This window comes from Aspergillus aculeatus (genome assembly GCF_001890905.1).
Source record: "Aspergillus aculeatus ATCC 16872 unplaced genomic scaffold ASPACscaffold_13, whole genome shotgun sequence".
Taxonomy (NCBI): Eukaryota; Fungi; Ascomycota; class Eurotiomycetes; order Eurotiales; family Aspergillaceae; genus Aspergillus; species Aspergillus aculeatus.
Genome location: NW_017962988.1, coordinates 98,070 through 113,496, shown reverse-complemented (window position 1 = coordinate 113,496; position 15,427 = coordinate 98,070). Strand labels below are relative to the sequence as shown.

The following is a 15,427-nucleotide window of genomic DNA, read 5'->3' as shown; positions in this document are numbered from 1 at the left end:
TATATTCATGCCCATTGTGTCGTGATGCAAGATGAATGCGCAGCCTAGGTAGCCTAGGTTGCGAACGAAGAGGTCAAAGCCGCCGCCGCCGCCGCCGCCAAGATGGCGCCTCATAACCATGCTCGTACCCAGCGGCTAATCTATCTTGCTGATGGACAACGAGAAGTCTTGAGAAGTCATGGTACAAGGTATCCTGTCTTACGATACAGAGTGCTAGGCAGGGTGTCTAAGATACTTGTAACAAACGTATCAACCGAGGGGCTGAGAAGATGTAAACTTTTATTCCGGCACCGGCGCACTTGTTAGGCGCCTCTATTTGGTTTGTGCATTTAGGTCAATCTGGCTAACAGCATGATATATCGTGTTACTCCATTGATACAATAACAAATTATTTAAGCACTCATTCAATGCAGGAATCATGCATGATAGTGAATACAGACTTTCTCTATTGTCTGGACAACCATCGCACCACCAAGAGAATGCCCCTTAAAAGTAGTGCGACGGTTGTAGCTTGGAACTACATGCTTCAATGCGACGACAGCGGACTGTAGATAAGACAGGATATATATATATTGATATAGATATTGATAAGCAATTGTCGGGGCGCCAAATCGGGAATATCCTGTCTTTTGGGGAAGACGGGGTCAGGGTTTTCGGAGCGAGTTCTGCCCTTCTGAACTGATGATACGTCAATCTGATGCGAGTTGCAAGTCCATGCAGAATCTGCCCAATCAATATTGCGTCAACTCACAGGGGTTGACCCATTGGGAAATGATTGTCGCATGCAGTGCAGCGCCCGCATTGCCCCTCTTCCCTTCGAGCTGAACCCCGCTTCTAGCAGTAGAGGGGAAGCTGTTATCAGAAAACGAGGTAGAGACTCTTATCGTAAGGAACGTGGGGCCATCAAGACAGTTCACAGAAAAAGGGCTTGAATTCCACTTCTGTACTCACTACTTCCCAGATAAGTGGTTTCGGTTATCCCAAGCGATCCCTACACCGGCTCGTTCTTTTATCCTTGCAGCATGAAACACCTCAAAGCCCTACTTGTAGCAAACCGGGGCGAGATCGCCTGTCGACTTCTGGTAGCCGCAAAGTGAGTGCCGCCCCGCGTATCCACTGTGTCCATTGATAGCTAAAGGGCCACAGGAAGCTTGGCATTCGCACGGTCGCTATTTACACCGAATCGGATTCACAATCGGGGCATGTTGGCACTGCTGATGAGGCAGTTCTCCTGATCGGGGAGGCCAGAGCGGCGTATATTGATGGGTGTGTAACCACAAATCCACGCTCTACACACTACCCAGCTAAATTATGATCGCATCCCGGCAGTGAACAGATTATCGCCATCGCTAAATCACGAGATGTGCAGGCCATTATCCCCGGCTATGGGTTTCTCTCCGAGAACGCCGCCTTTGCCCGGGCTGTTGCCGCGGCGGGCCTGATCTTTGTCGGACCCTCGCCCGAGGCTATCGAGTCCTTCGGTCTCAAACACACGGCCCGGGATCTGGCGCTGGCGGCGGGCGTACCCGTAGTGCCCGGATCCCCGGGCCTTGTTCAGTCGGAAGATGCCGCTTTGGAAATGGCTCAACAGCTCGGCTATCCGGTGATGCTCAAGGCCACCGCGGGCGGGGGCGGCATGGGCCTGATGGCCTGCACCAACGAGGCAGAGCTGCGCCAGAATTTCCAGTCGACCAGATCCCGCGGAGAGTCGTTGTTCAAAAACGCGGGCGTCTTCCTGGAACGGTACTATCCGGATAGTCACCACATCGAAGTGCAGGTCTTCGGCAATGGGCAGGGAAGAGCCATCAGCATCGGGGAGCGGGAGTGCTCAATTCAGCGCCGGAACCAGAAGGTTGTGGAGGAGTGCCCCAGTCCTTTTGTGACGCAACGGTTCCCGGAGCTCCGGGCCAAGCTGACAGAGGCCGCGGTGGCGCTGGCGGAGAGCATTCAGTACGGCTCCGCCGGCACAGTCGAATACCTCGTGGATGATGTGTCTGGAGACTTCTTCTTCTTGGAGATGAACACGCGACTGCAGGTGGAGCACGGAATCACTGAGATGTGCTACAATGTTGATCTGGTCGAGCTCATGTTACAACAAGCAGACTGCGAGCTCGGGGAATGCGGCGGCATTCCATCGGAGGAGCTGGAGGCCCGGCAAACACAGTGGCTGGAGCCACGTGGTCATGCTATCGAAGCACGAGTCTATGCCGAGAATCCGGCTAGGAGCTTCGCGCCTAGTCCGGGTCTACTGCAGGAGGTGAGGTGGCACGAGCCCCCCGGAACCCGAATCGACACCTGGATTAGGGCTGGTCTCACGGTTAGCCCCGACTATGACCCCCTCCTGTCCAAGATCATGTACCACGCATCCACCCGGTCCGACGCGGTGGCTGGAATGGCAGAGGTGCTGGCAAAGAGTGTCATTTGCGGCCCCCCAGTCAATCTCGACTACCTCTCAGCGATTGTCGACGACGACCGATTCCAGAAGGGCCATACCATTACCAAGTTCCTCGACTCGCTGGACTATGCCCCTGCAGCCATTGATGTCATTTCTGGCGGATCATACACCCTCGTGGAAGATTATCCCGGGCGGCCGTCCGTTGGTCACGGATTTGGTCATGCCGGTCCGATGGACCCGATCGCTTTCCAAGCCGCCAATATCCTCGTGGGAAACCCTCCGACCACAGAGTCGCTCGAGATCACCCTCAAGGGCCCCGAGCTGTTGTTCCTCGGAGACGCGGTGGTAGCGCTCTGCGGCCCTCCCGTCCCTGCTACGCTGGACGGTCAAGAGATTGTCCAATGGATGCGTGTTAGTGTCCAGGCAGGTCAGACGCTCAAAATCGGGAAATTGGCCGCGCACTGCCGTGTATACCTGGCTGTCTATGGCGGATTTCCTAACATTGCGAGCTGGTTCGACAGTAAATCAACCAACCCGCTGGTCGGAGTCGGCGGGTACCAAGGTCGACCCCTTCGCGCTGGCGATTTCCTGCACACAGTCTCGCGTGACCAGCTTCCGGAAGCACGAGCCATCAGTATGCCACGCTCCATGATTCCCCAGTATTCTAACGACTGGGTGATTCAAGTCATGCCTGGCCCATACGAGACCGGTTATCTGACCCTCAAAGACATCGAGATGTGCTTTTCAACAACCTGGAGGGTGAGCCATAATGCTGCACGAGGTGGCATCCGCCTCATTGGGCCGAGACCGGAGTATGCGCGTGGCGGTGGGGGCGATGGAGGGTCCCACCCGAGCAACGTCTTCGAATATGGATACCCGATGGGCGGTCTGAACTGGACTGGGGACGAGCCGGTCCTATTTCCAGTGGACTGTCCGGACTTCGGTGGCTTCCTGTGCAGTCTGACCGTTATACGGGCGGACTTCTGGAAGCTCGGCCAGCTTCGCGCTGGAGACACCCTCCGGTTCCACCGGGTCGACCTCGATACTGCACTGGCGTGTAGGCGCCGACACGAGCGTTTTCTGCAGAGAATGGCTTCCTGTGTGGCGAATGGCTCGTGGGATGATGCTGTCGCTTTCGATGATGCGGCGCTGAATTTCCTTGCGTATGCCCCGGGACAGGACGTGGTGGCTTCCCTGGAGGCGACTGAGACGCAGCCCAAGGTGACCTACCGATCTGGAGGGGACGACTACCTCCTCGTCGAGTACGGCGATGGCAAGATAGACCTGGAGATGAAATGTCGGTCGACAGCGCTGAAACGCGCCCTCGAGTCGGCCACCGGGGCGGTCTCCACCAACCGGAACCAAGGCGGCCAGATTTACAACCTGGTCGCGTGCGGGAGCTCGTTGGCCGTCTGGTACAACGGCCTGGGGCTTGAGCGAGCTGATATGGTCCGCGGACTGATCGAGATTGAACACACCCTTGGGGACATGCGCCATGTCCGTTTTCCCATCCGTCGGTACCGGCTGCCTGTCACCTTCCAGCACCAGAAACTGGTCGAGATGCTCGAGCGCTACACGACCACCCAGCGGGCGACCGCAGCTTACCTCCCGGACCCCTTCGCGTATGTAGCCGAGTTCAACGGCCTGACCCCGCAGGAGCTGAAGGAGGTCCTGTTGGCGGCCGAGAACGTCGTCCTCGCAGTGGGGTTCATCATGGCCTTGCCCATTGCCGTGCCCCAAGATCCCCGCCACCGCATCCGCACCCCCAAGATGAATCCCAGTCGCAACTACACCCCCGCCGGCTGCTTTGCCCACGGGGGCTCGTCAATATGTCTTTACCAGGTCGATGGCCCCGGGGGGTATATGCCCCTGGGAATGTCTCTACCAACGCTCGATCTCTACGGCACGAACCCAGTCTTCCAGCAGCAGCCCTGGCTGATCCAGGATATGAACACGATCAGCTTCTTCGAAGTGTCAGGGGAAGAGTACGACAGGATAGTGGCGGACCTTCAGGCGGGACGGTATAAATTTCAGGCCGAGGATGGTGTCTTCGACATGGCCGAATACCACCAACTGCAGAAGGAGACCGGGGCAGAGATGGAGGCAATTCGGCAGAAGCAGCTCGTGGCAGCCACCCAAGCCACGGCAAGGGAGAAGGCTCTCCTGAATCAATGGCTGGCGGAGAAAGATGCAATGGTGCCTGACGACGATGAGGTAGCACGCTTACTGCAGGGTGAGTTGATTGGCACTCCTGACTCTACGTTCAGACCACCTGACTGATCTCATGCCCCTTCTTCTAGATGCGACAATTCAAGCGGTCGAAGCCCCAACCAGCGCCAACGTGTGGAAGGTCCTTGTTGAGCCGGGCACTACGGCGACCGAAGGCCTAACCCTCGCGATATTGGAGGCCATGAAAATGGAAATCAATGTCGATGTAGCTGCGGAAATGGCGGGCGCCACCGTGGTAAAGGTCTTGATCCAGCCGGGGGGTAGTGTGCACAGTGGTCAGCCGATTGTACTCCTGCGTCAACAAGCACAAGAAGTTTGAACAGGTCGAAGAAGTGGGAAGGAAATGTACTGAGGTGAAAAACTTGCCAAACAGCTACCTTCGACCCAGTCACCCGACACGCCACATCTAATTTCCTGTCCCAAACTCTGAGATCCAGATACTGTACGTAGCATTCCCTGCAATCGAACTACAAATTGTGCCCTAATAAGTGAGGCGCTGATTGGGTGCAGGAATCCGTCCAACCATCTATCAGCTTACGTGATATAAGTATGTCTGCCCTGGTCTCCTCCAGCTTGTTGCCCCTCTTTTCTTCCTTGCTTCGACGCTAGACGAACCTCTCATCATGGACCGCTTGCCAGTCGAAATAAGGCAACTTATTGCTGACGTGGTGAGGACAGTGACGCTTGCATTGCATTATGAAACCTCCTAACCGCATCTGCTCCCTAGATCGGCGATGTGTCGCGGTACGCCCTGCGGGCTTTATCGCAGGTGAATCACGAGTGGCACGACATTGCCGGACCTGGCGTCTATGGAACTCTCCTTGTCCGCCTAGAGGATGACAAGCCAGCTCATCTTGACCGCGTGGTTCGGCTTCTGGACGCCACCCTAATTCTACCGCATGTGAAACATGTGATACTGTTTACAAAAGACACAACTCGTCCCGCAGCAGCAGGGGATGACGAGAGGCTCTGTAGATATCTACGCCAGAGCCGCCCGGAGGATGTCGTTGTCTCCGGTTTGGGTGATTATGAAGGGGATTGGACCCCCGTCATCCGCCTCGTGCAGCGGCTGACTCTGCTGAAGCGGTTTGATTTCCTGATTCACAGACAATACCCGCTGACACTATTGAATATCCTCGCTCAAATGCACCCGCACTGTCGCGTCTCAGTGTTCCCCCGCTGCAGCTTCTACCTAGCAGATGATCTCTCGCGGCAGCAGTGGGCTCAATCCCCGGCGCTATATGCGGTTCGGGTTATTTGCTACGAAGATCCATTCTACCAGACCGTTCATACAGAGCATCCCGATCGGGCTCTGCGAGATCTCCTCCGCCAAGCGCCCCACATCAAGCAGCTATCCTTGCAGATCAGCTCGAAGAGGCCAGGCAGCACGCGCGAGAGCTACACCACGTGGCTCGAGTCCCAGCCGCCGGAGAGCGGAATCGATGCCAGCCCTGCGCGTGCGAGGCTGGAGATCTTGTCGTTACCGTTAAGCACCACCATGACAGGGGACCAGTTCCAAGCGTGGTTCCGGGTGACTGACCTAGGCTACCTGACTGCGTGGACGGCTGGTGCCCTGGAAGAGGAGGGCGCGTTGGCCGCCATCACGGACCTGCAGCCCTTCCGCGCCCTCAAGCGTCTCACCATCTCCCTCCACCCGCCTGCAGACTCTCTACCCTCCTGGTTCCAGAAGATCCAGGCCATGTTCGACTCGCTTCCGCTGCTGACGTATCTCTGCCTTCTGGGCACGTACGATCCGACGATTCTCCCTGCTGCCGTCCTCGACCGCCATGGGTTAACGCTAGTCGAGCTGAAGCTACATCGCGAGACACCCCAGTACCAGTACGCCGAGTCCACCCGACTCGCACGAAAAGGTAGCATCGGGCCGATCTTCCCCGCGGACGTGATCCGTCGCATGGCGGCTCGCTGCCCGGGGCTGAAGACGCTACGCATCTGCGTGCAGCGCTACCGGGGCCACCCCATCGAAACGGAGGCCTACGAAGCCCTCGGCGAATTCCCGGCGCTGGAGACACTGGACCTCGTGGTCAACTGCCTCCCGGTCGTGCAGGGTGACAGGACACCCTTCCCGCCGCGGGAGCTGAGTGAATACGAGCAGGGGCACAACCAGGACCGCGTACCCAGATGGATCGTCCGGGACTGCGCCATCAACTGCGCGATGGACGCCGCGCTGGCCGCGGCGATCTTTGAGCGCATCCACCCGCAGCCGTGTAGGGGACGCCTGCGGCTGCTGCGCCTTCACCCGCTCGCGGGCCACCACGGCCAATATCGCGTGGCTCCCGGTATTAGCAATTCTCGGGCTCTCCTGGCGCGCGGGTATCTCAATTTCCAGATGGTGGGTAGGTGGCAGGTTGCTTCGGATGCTGCCGGCCGGCTGCGGGCACAAAACCTTTATACGCCTTACTGGGATGGATGGAGCTCAGCGGTGACGAGCGCGGATCTTGAGATCTTCGAATCTATCTGGCCGTTGGCCCGGGCAACCAAGAACTGGCCGTTAGACTGGCAGAGCTGGCCTTTGCAATAGACACGCACTTTGTTTTCGGCTTGCCGCGACAAACTCGTAATCAAAGCATTGGGTAGGAACTATAACAACCGTTTCACCTGAAGAGGTGGCAATCTCTCGGTTCATATAATAATCTTCATTTTCCCAGTCGCAGGACACCGCTAGATCACAAGTTCTTCTTCAACCCTAGCCCCGATCAACCTTCTCCGCTCAACCTCCTCCGCAAGATTCCTTTCATATGCTACCTGCCACACCTTTCAGCGTCCGCTCCCTATAACTACGAGGAAACATGGGAAATGACCAACCTTCCCATCTGCAGCATTAAACACCCGACTTTCGGCCTTTAGCGCCGTGTCCGCAGCCCCCCACGCGTCCAGCCGTGGGTTGGCTATTCGGAGTGCTGTGACCCTGGTGAACGGACAAGTCACGTTAAATCTCAATTTCGAAGCCAATCCAAAACTTCAAGAATGTACTGCAACAAAGGGGAAAACGTACTGTTTGAATACGTGATTCACGCGTTCCCGGAGGAGGATATCACCCCGTCAGCCGGACCGTCGACCCTCGGCCTCAAGGGTCCCGACGATGTGGCCCAGGATCGCCTGGTTTGTTGTGTGGGTTGATGATTCGAACATCCGGGGCACTATGATTCCTGTTGCTTGGTCCCGTAAGGGTCGCATGTCGTGTGGATTTGACCTATATATGTCCTATATGTATATTGTGTCTAAGGCCTCATTCAGCCAGCCACCAACTGTACGCGTGGGCGCTTTTGTCATCGCCGCAGTTACTCGCCACTTGGCTTCCAATCGCTTCCTCTTGCCCTATCCGTGGAGTTCCCATATACCTTACCGACTTCTGAGCTTCTTCTTAGTAGTTTTTCTTCACTTCTCCTGGCTGCTATGTAATCACTATTCGTGCTCTAGCCTAGGCGGAGAGTGCTCTGATCAACACCAAGGTCCGCCCACAGCCGACCAGCTCCTATGAGGTCTTTCATCCATAGAATCTTCATATCAGGGCTTGATTAGGCAGCGGAGGAGTCATGTAACCTCTTTTTATCGGTGCTGTCAAGTCGAGCGTGAGAAGACCAGGCCAAAAGGAAGTAATCTTTGGACCTCTTAATTCCACCCGAAGGCTCATTTATCCACGATAGCCAGGGTACATCAATATATCCCGACATGCTCCTGCGGTGAGTAACTTCGAGCCTTCTGATTCCCTCCCTGCGGGGTACAGTACTCTGTAGTTGTTGTGGGGCGACTAGTGTTAGGGATCGGTGCTCCGACAGGTGGTGGCGGTGCAGGCGTAGTGTCTGTTAGGGTTGGGGGCTGGTCAGCTTACTATTGTCGACTGATAGCGAGCGATCCTGCTGATCACGTAGTGCTAATAATTCGTGACAATTGTAACATATAGACGGATCCCTTCTATGTCTATAACCATGAACTAGGTCTATTCCAAACACGTGTATGACTCGTGAACACCCCCGCGTCTATCACTCTTGCATTCTCACTCCGTGTGCCCTCTATTAATCCACGTAATGCAGTTGATCACACCACAAAGTAACGCTGTCTCACAGCATCCACCAAAAAGCCTACCCAAGCCAGGAAGAGCCACCTCTAGTTTAGGGCACTCTGGCACCGGTCAATCCCCAGGGCATGGATCAAGAACTCGTTGATAAACTGGCACTGGTGGTCCATCTCCTCCTGCAGGTCGAGCCACTCGTTCATCTTGGGGAAGATGGTGGCGGTGTAGGTCTCGTTGTGGAACTGCATCTTGTTCCAGTGCGGGCGCACGTTGTACTTCTCGCCGAAGCGCGGGATGAACTCGCTCGCCAGCTCCTGGTAGAAGTACTGCTGCGTCCAGTTGTTGTAGGTGGGAATCCAAGAGTACTCGAGCGAGGCGAAGACGCCCTGCGCGCCCGCGGGCAGGTTGTAGTCGTTGACCGGGGACAGCCAGTTGTCGTCCGCCTTGATGAAGCGCGTGATCACGGTCAAGTCGTCGCTGAGGTAGCCCTTCGACTTGTCGGTCGCGATGTCCGGGTTCTGGAAGGGGATCATCCGTGCCGCTTGGGCCTGCGCGTGGTGCAGGTAGTCCTCGCCGGCGGCGGCGAGGTTCTCGATCGGCAGGAAGTGCTCGAATTGGCCCATGAACCCCCGGTAGCAGATCCCCTGGGGCGGGGTCGCGACGGCGAAGTTCTTATAGTCGTAGCACACCGAGTCGCGGTCGCAGGGCCCGCAGTCGTTGGCGCAGAAGTCTAGCGAGCAGTTCTGCACCGCGCTGTAGTTGCTCGGCTCCCATGAGACGACCGTGAGGTTGGGCTTGAGGACCAGGGCTTGCTGCTCGACGGACCAGTCTAGCGTGGGGCCGGGAATGTTGATCTGTTCGTACTGGTCGCCGATCGCGGCGATCTGCTGGTAGAGCTCGGTGATGTTGCTCGAGCCCTGGATGACGCGGGTCGTGCGCTTGAGGTAGGAGATGGGCTCGACCTGGATGGTGGCTTCGACCACAATGCCCAGGGCGCCGATGCCGATGCTGAAGGCCTTGACGAGATCCGGGTTGGTTGCTTTGTCCATGCTGTGGATGTTGCCCTGGGCGTCGAGGACGCGCAGGCCGAGGATCTGGGTCGCCAGGTTCTGGTTCTGCTTGCCCGTGCCGTGGGTGCCGGTGGTCACCGCGCCGATGTAGTTCTGCACCATCTCACTGCCTAGGTTGTGCACCTCCAGGCCCTCGTCACGGAGGGCGGGGATCAGGTCGATCAGATCCCAGCCGGCACCGAAGGTGACCGTGTTGTTGTTCTTGTGGATCTGCATGTCCTTCAGGTTGGTTAGGCTGAGGATATATGACTCGCGCTCGGTCTCTCCATCGTTGACGCAGGTGGTGAGGTTGCCAAAGCCGTGACCGTTGCCGACGGGCTTGAGGAAGGTCTTGCGGGAGTAGTGTTTTTTCACAAAGCTGATGAGATCGGCTTCGTCATCAGGGACGAAGTAGCCCGTGGCATCGCAGCTGATGTCTTCCTGCCAGTTGAACCACCGGTGGGCGAGGACCCCGGAGCTGTTCAAAGCCAACAGAGATAGAAGGGCTGTGCCCAGATATGACTTTGTGCCAACCATGTCGAATAATAAGAACAGACCCTTTTTGAGTTTGTCAGTCACGATGATTTCAGAAAACTGCCAGAACGTTCCTTTACCGCTTGATATTGCCAACGATGAAGTTAGAGACCAGAGAACTGGAAAGAATCTTGAGATGTCTGCTCTGGACTCGACTACCCGGGCCAGATTGAAGCTTTTATAACCATCTCGCTAGGTGAGTCTCCCTCCCTGAATTCGTCGAACTAGGCCATCTGTCGCCTCGCAGATGATTACCAATGCCGGATAGGTTCTCAAGGTCGAGGCCAGTCTGATGAACAATCATCGCCTCTACAGAGGTGCATCTTATCAGAGACTGCCAACGAGATCGGCGTATCCTTCGAGCACGCCAGGCTCTCCTCACTGGGTTTCAAACTTGGGACCCAGAATCGTGAGAGAGGTGATTTCTCGGCGCTGTAGCCTTCGCAATAGAAAGGATCGAAAGGATTCGAACTATCAGTGTAGTGGTCTCTCGGCGCTGAGGCTGTTTAGGATGGATAGCGCAGGTGGAGGAGCAGGCTGACGTAGGACTGATAATTTCTACAACGCTATCCTGATAGAATACTGGAGGACTGACCTGATATAGAAGATGATTGACACTACTGCTTTTCAATGTGGAGTAAACGCCAATCACAGTTGAGAACGATACGAGAAGGTGGACTCTCTAATGCAGCATCGGCCTGGGATGGCCCGCACATGGACCCGAAAGTCAACTGCAAGGACACCACATGGGACTTTCCTGCAAATCGTAGCGCATGTCGGCAACGACTATGATAGGGGGGACCCTGAAAGACCAAAGGCCAACAGTCCCAATATCGGAGACAAAAGCCGCCAAGAGCTTCTCCAACTCGGAGTTCTTCTCGGCATCGTAAATGCTGCCCGATAAAGGTTGCAAGCCGCGCCAAGATGGGCCGCGAACTGCAGTGCTTTTAGCTTATTATCCGAATATCTCAGTTTACCCGAGCAAGTGTTCGGTCTGCCTACTTTAATTCGAGCCCCAAAGTCTCACTACTCTTCACGGCTTCCCGCCCTTCATCACAGTGCGCATCATGGATGATCCCTGGTGGTCCTTAGCCGTCGGGGTAGCGCGGGGATTGGTTCAAGGGTCAGCTCAGGCTAGGCTGTCTCTTCGTGGTGAAATGGTGTTGCTCCACTAGACTAAAGGATTAGCACCAATTCAGCAAGGATCAGAGAACGGGATGCCATTCCAACCTGCCCAGGGACTATACTACCCTGCATTATACGCCGCAAGGATGGTTGGCTCATGCTCATTTGTCTGCACTACCACCAGCCCCACTTCCCATTGTGGAGCCACAGAGGGCTGAAGACTGCTCCGAGCCGGGGGCGGTTTCTTGTCAACGTAATAGCGAAAAGGCCTCTTGGGTTTCTTGGCTCTTGGGCTATGCCAGCTCGTTCTTGTCCATGCCGGTCCACGCCGGCTCATGCCGGTCTCTACATGCTAAAGTCGGAGTTTGATGAGAGAATCTGATTACGGAAAAAAGACCATCTAGACACATGGATGGCAAATCAACCTAGGATCGAGACTTGTTCTCGAGTGCACTCACCGAGTGGAGGATCCAGACTTCTGTCGATTCTCTTCGGTCAGGGCACGCGGCGACCCTGACTGCCTGGACCCGAGCCAGCAGCCAGTAGCCGGTCTAGTTGTTGGGACGGATGTATATGCTCACCTGTGAAACAGTCTACAGCACGAGTCGCTCTGTAAGACCAATACTCGTAGACAGGCTGTCTTCGCGTTGTATGTGGTTTCATCTATTGGTCATGTCCAATCCCTTAAACGTAGGGTAGACTGATGAAAAGATCAAAGACGTGGGATGATGGTTGGATCATCCACATAAGGATATCTAGGAGCAACTAGCTAAGAACCATTGAAGTAAGCAGTGAGCGCCTGCCTGGCTACTAAGGCCGCGGGGCCCTCGACAAAATATGACAACTGGTACTCTGCTTTCGGCCATCTCCAGCTCCCTTCAATCTAAGGGTTCTCGTAGCGACACCTTACATGGCCACCACCTTAGAGACTTAAGTATATTTCCATGATTAGTTTTCACTACATGCAAAATATATACGAACCGGCCCAAGCAAAGTGGATTATTCTACTGGCAGGTTTATCCCTTATTTTATACATGATATGAACCCGAAGACATAGTATTCGCAGCCGAGGACAGAGTCATAGTGACTCGACCGCGCTACTATTATGATTGACTAGTCATACAAATAGCTCCCGTCTCCACAGATAACCATATCCGAATTTGAAGAACTCATAGCCCAAGATCAACGCAACAGGTATATCCGGGGTTCCATCGGCAGCCTTCCTCCATGATCGAGCCGCCAAGTAATATATATAACATTTCCTGATTTACACATACTGAATTGCTGCCCTCTGATATCTAACGCATTACACCAAGCCCATGGATACTTTAGCTGAGATGTCAATTTCCGTTGTGTCAATTTTCAAGTATAGACGAGAGCGCAATAACTTTTAGTTACCCCATTTCTAACCGGTTAACCGGTTGGGATGTAAAGGTGGCGATGCTCATGGCCTTAGCGCACAGCCACTTTTGGTGATGCTGTTCCTGTAGAGGAGTCGGTCGGATTAATTATAGAGCTCGGGAATATCACTATTCTGCGAAGAACATTAGCATCTGATATCTTCCAAACTAGGTATTGAAGGGGACTTCCTTACTGGACATCGTACTAGTATATACTGATGGTCAATATCGGGTAGATAAATGTATCAGTGAAGTTTGTGCAGAGCTGTAAGGTAAGACGGATAAAGTATATAAAGCAGAGCTCCTGGCTATAGTGAAAGTATAAAAACAGATAAATACTTGAATCAGGGCGAAGGTGGAAACGGGGAGAGGTTTCCTTACTGGGCGAACTCCTCACGATCCGAACAGCCCTACTAAGACCACTTCCCATTCTGTCTGCACGGGTCTGAAGCTGGGCCGCGAGGTGGAAGATCAATAGAAGCGTCGACTGGATCCCCATTAATCTCCCGGCGGATATCTCCGCGGATCTGGCTGTTGGGTTTTGGCTCCCCTACAGCAGTAGCGAAGCCAAGTTTGGCAGAATCTCTACATTACCAGGTCTTCACATCTTATCGTCTAAATGAGTCACAGTAAGCGGGTCTATCATGTTAGATATCGGTTTATCCGCCACTTAGAATGCGCTTAAGGAATCAATAAGGAATAAAAATCATGAATTTGGTAAAGCACTCATTCCAAAAACAACCAATGAGGGGGCCCATGCTCCGGCGGTTTTCTTTCCTCGCATGTTTATATGTCACCATGTTCCTTTAACCAGAGTTCATTAGAATCCCTCTGTCTCCCCCTCAGAATGGCTCATCAAATCGACCGGATCTGCTGGGATGTCTTGACATCCAATCTCGTTTTTCAATCCCATCCATCTGCCGATGTAGACGAGGCTACGAATCTATACTTCCGCTTCAGGCCCCAACAGGGCCAAGAGATTGGCCAGTTCGCCGAGTCCCTGGCCCATGCGATCGCCATCGAGACCGACCGCGAGCGGCGGACATACCCGGAGAGGTATGACCCACCCCGGCGAGACGATCTCATCTTGGCCGACGAGATAGCCCAGAAGATTCAGCCGCTGGCCTATTCATGGTGCCAGAACGACTGCTGGGACCTTGGCCGGAAGGTGACCAACTCGCCAGAACTGTGTCGACATGTCGAGAGCGAAGGTTTCGCATGCGGATGCCCGCTGCCCTACAGGGAAAGACTGGGATCCGCCTTCCTGCGTCCATACCAAGATAACGATTGTTTTCAATTCTTCCGGGTCAATGGTGATGCCTTTTTCAATTTGCAGGTGGTCAACGCCCTTCTAGTATTGGGTGAGATGGAACCCGTTCTACGACTCTGCGCCCATCCGGCGATCGGGCTGCGGGAATGGATGGAAGTCCGGGAATGTTACGATACAGTGAGTTGCGGTCGCATTTCCATCACATCTTTCCGCACAGCATCTTCCAAGGTCAAACAAACTGATATAGATCTCAGGAACTAGAAGTCGGGTGGGATCAGGTCTTCGAGGTCACGCTGGATTTCTACCTCCTTTTGAACATTCTGTACAGCTTTCGGGAGCTGCGGATAGTAGACCCGGATCGGATGACTACCGCGATACGAAAATGTACCAACAAGCCCTCTTCCGATGGACGCAAATGCACTCGCAGGCCGAGGCTCCGAGCCAATTTCATCGCCGGTTTTTCGGGCTGGAAGACCATTTTGAAGCGCCTCTCACCATCGAGCGGCAATTCCACCTGCCAGTCATGGCCAAGCTTTTGGCCGAAGAACAGGCGAGGGAATCCATCAGGATCCCGCTCGACGACAAGGACGATCCCTGCGAGCCATATCTTCTTCTGAATGAAGATAACTTTCCATTCGGAAAGGTTCCGTTCGAGGTGTTTTTGACCTGCGATACAGATGCTCCCTACCATCCGAGTGCATCGGATATTGCGCGGGTGGAAGCTTATCTGCGACACAAAGGATTGCCGCAGGAGTTGGTGCTGGATATCACAACATGGACGGAATACGATCGACCACGAAACAGTCTCCCCGTGCCACATGATCCCCTTCACGTGGGAAATCGGGCGGTGCTGGAAAAGTACCTGGATGAGTGCTTCCGTATTATGGTTCGTTGTAATATGCTGGCGCAGGAACTGGGGATGGAGATACACTGGCCGTCCCGCGTGGTACATGCCCTCGATCGCCTCGTGTCGAGTCCCACCGGCCAGAGGCTCTTTGTGCGAAGTCAGTCTCAGATCATCTTGCAGGGTGGCGATGGGGAGTTTCCTTGGAGTACACCCGAGTAATGGGCCAGCTGCATCTCTCTCAGTGCCCTAATGGAACGTGGGTTGAGTCGTATGGCGACTGCAAAACGACGCGGAAAGAACTGAAAATGCCTTCTGAGGGCCTTGAAAAGTAGCTTGACAATAGAATGATAATCTAGTCTGCTTGCAGGTGCTGCATAGTCGGGCGCTGGGAAACGTTTCCTACAGGGTTACAGTAGAGACTCAAAGCATCGCAAGCATCGAAACCCACTCCACTTTACTATCTAGAAATTTCAACCTCACTTGCCCGCCCTCACAGTACCCCCTAGTCGAACAACAAACCGTTGCCTCCGATCACCAATCCCGCA

The 15,427-nt window shown here is 54.7% G+C and overlaps 4 protein-coding genes across 4 annotated transcripts; 3 read left to right on the top strand and 1 right to left on the bottom strand.

Annotated features, from left to right (window-relative positions):
• Window positions 1-1,022: 1,022 nt before the first annotated feature.
• Window positions 1,023-4,943, top strand: ASPACDRAFT_32204 (bifunctional urea carboxylase/allophanate hydrolase; the record flags this gene model as incomplete). The annotated part of the gene is made up of 4 exons (XM_020199862.1): window positions 1,023-1,093; window positions 1,147-1,266; window positions 1,330-4,628; window positions 4,696-4,943. The coding sequence occupies 4 exons, from the start codon at window positions 1,023-1,025 to the stop codon at window positions 4,941-4,943; spliced, it is 3,738 nt and encodes a 1,245-aa protein (XP_020053759.1).
• A 304-nt stretch (window positions 4,944-5,247) lies between these two features.
• On the top strand, window positions 5,248-7,163 carry ASPACDRAFT_53649 (uncharacterized protein; the record flags this gene model as incomplete). Its single annotated transcript, XM_020202779.1, has 2 exons — window positions 5,248-5,292; window positions 5,394-7,163. 2 exons carry the CDS (start codon window positions 5,248-5,250, stop codon window positions 7,161-7,163), a joined length of 1,815 nt encoding a protein of 604 aa, XP_020053758.1.
• Window positions 7,164-8,565: 1,402 nt separating this feature from the next.
• Window positions 8,566-10,379, bottom strand: ASPACDRAFT_1882149 (uncharacterized protein). Its single transcript, XM_020198274.1, has 2 exons — window positions 10,321-10,379; window positions 8,566-10,264 (listed from the first exon to the last, which is right to left on the bottom strand). The coding sequence occupies exon 2, from the start codon at window positions 10,241-10,243 to the stop codon at window positions 8,750-8,752; it is 1,494 nt and encodes a 497-aa protein (XP_020053757.1). The 5' UTR covers window positions 10,244-10,264; window positions 10,321-10,379; the 3' UTR covers window positions 8,566-8,749.
• A 3,233-nt stretch (window positions 10,380-13,612) lies between these two features.
• Window positions 13,613-15,190, top strand: ASPACDRAFT_1882148 (uncharacterized protein; the record flags this gene model as incomplete). The annotated part of the gene is made up of 3 exons (XM_020198273.1): window positions 13,613-14,212; window positions 14,290-14,357; window positions 14,387-15,190. The coding sequence occupies 3 exons, from the start codon at window positions 13,613-13,615 to the stop codon at window positions 15,099-15,101; spliced, it is 1,383 nt and encodes a 460-aa protein (XP_020053756.1). The 3' UTR covers window positions 15,102-15,190.
• Between the last annotated feature and the right edge of the window lie 237 nt (window positions 15,191-15,427).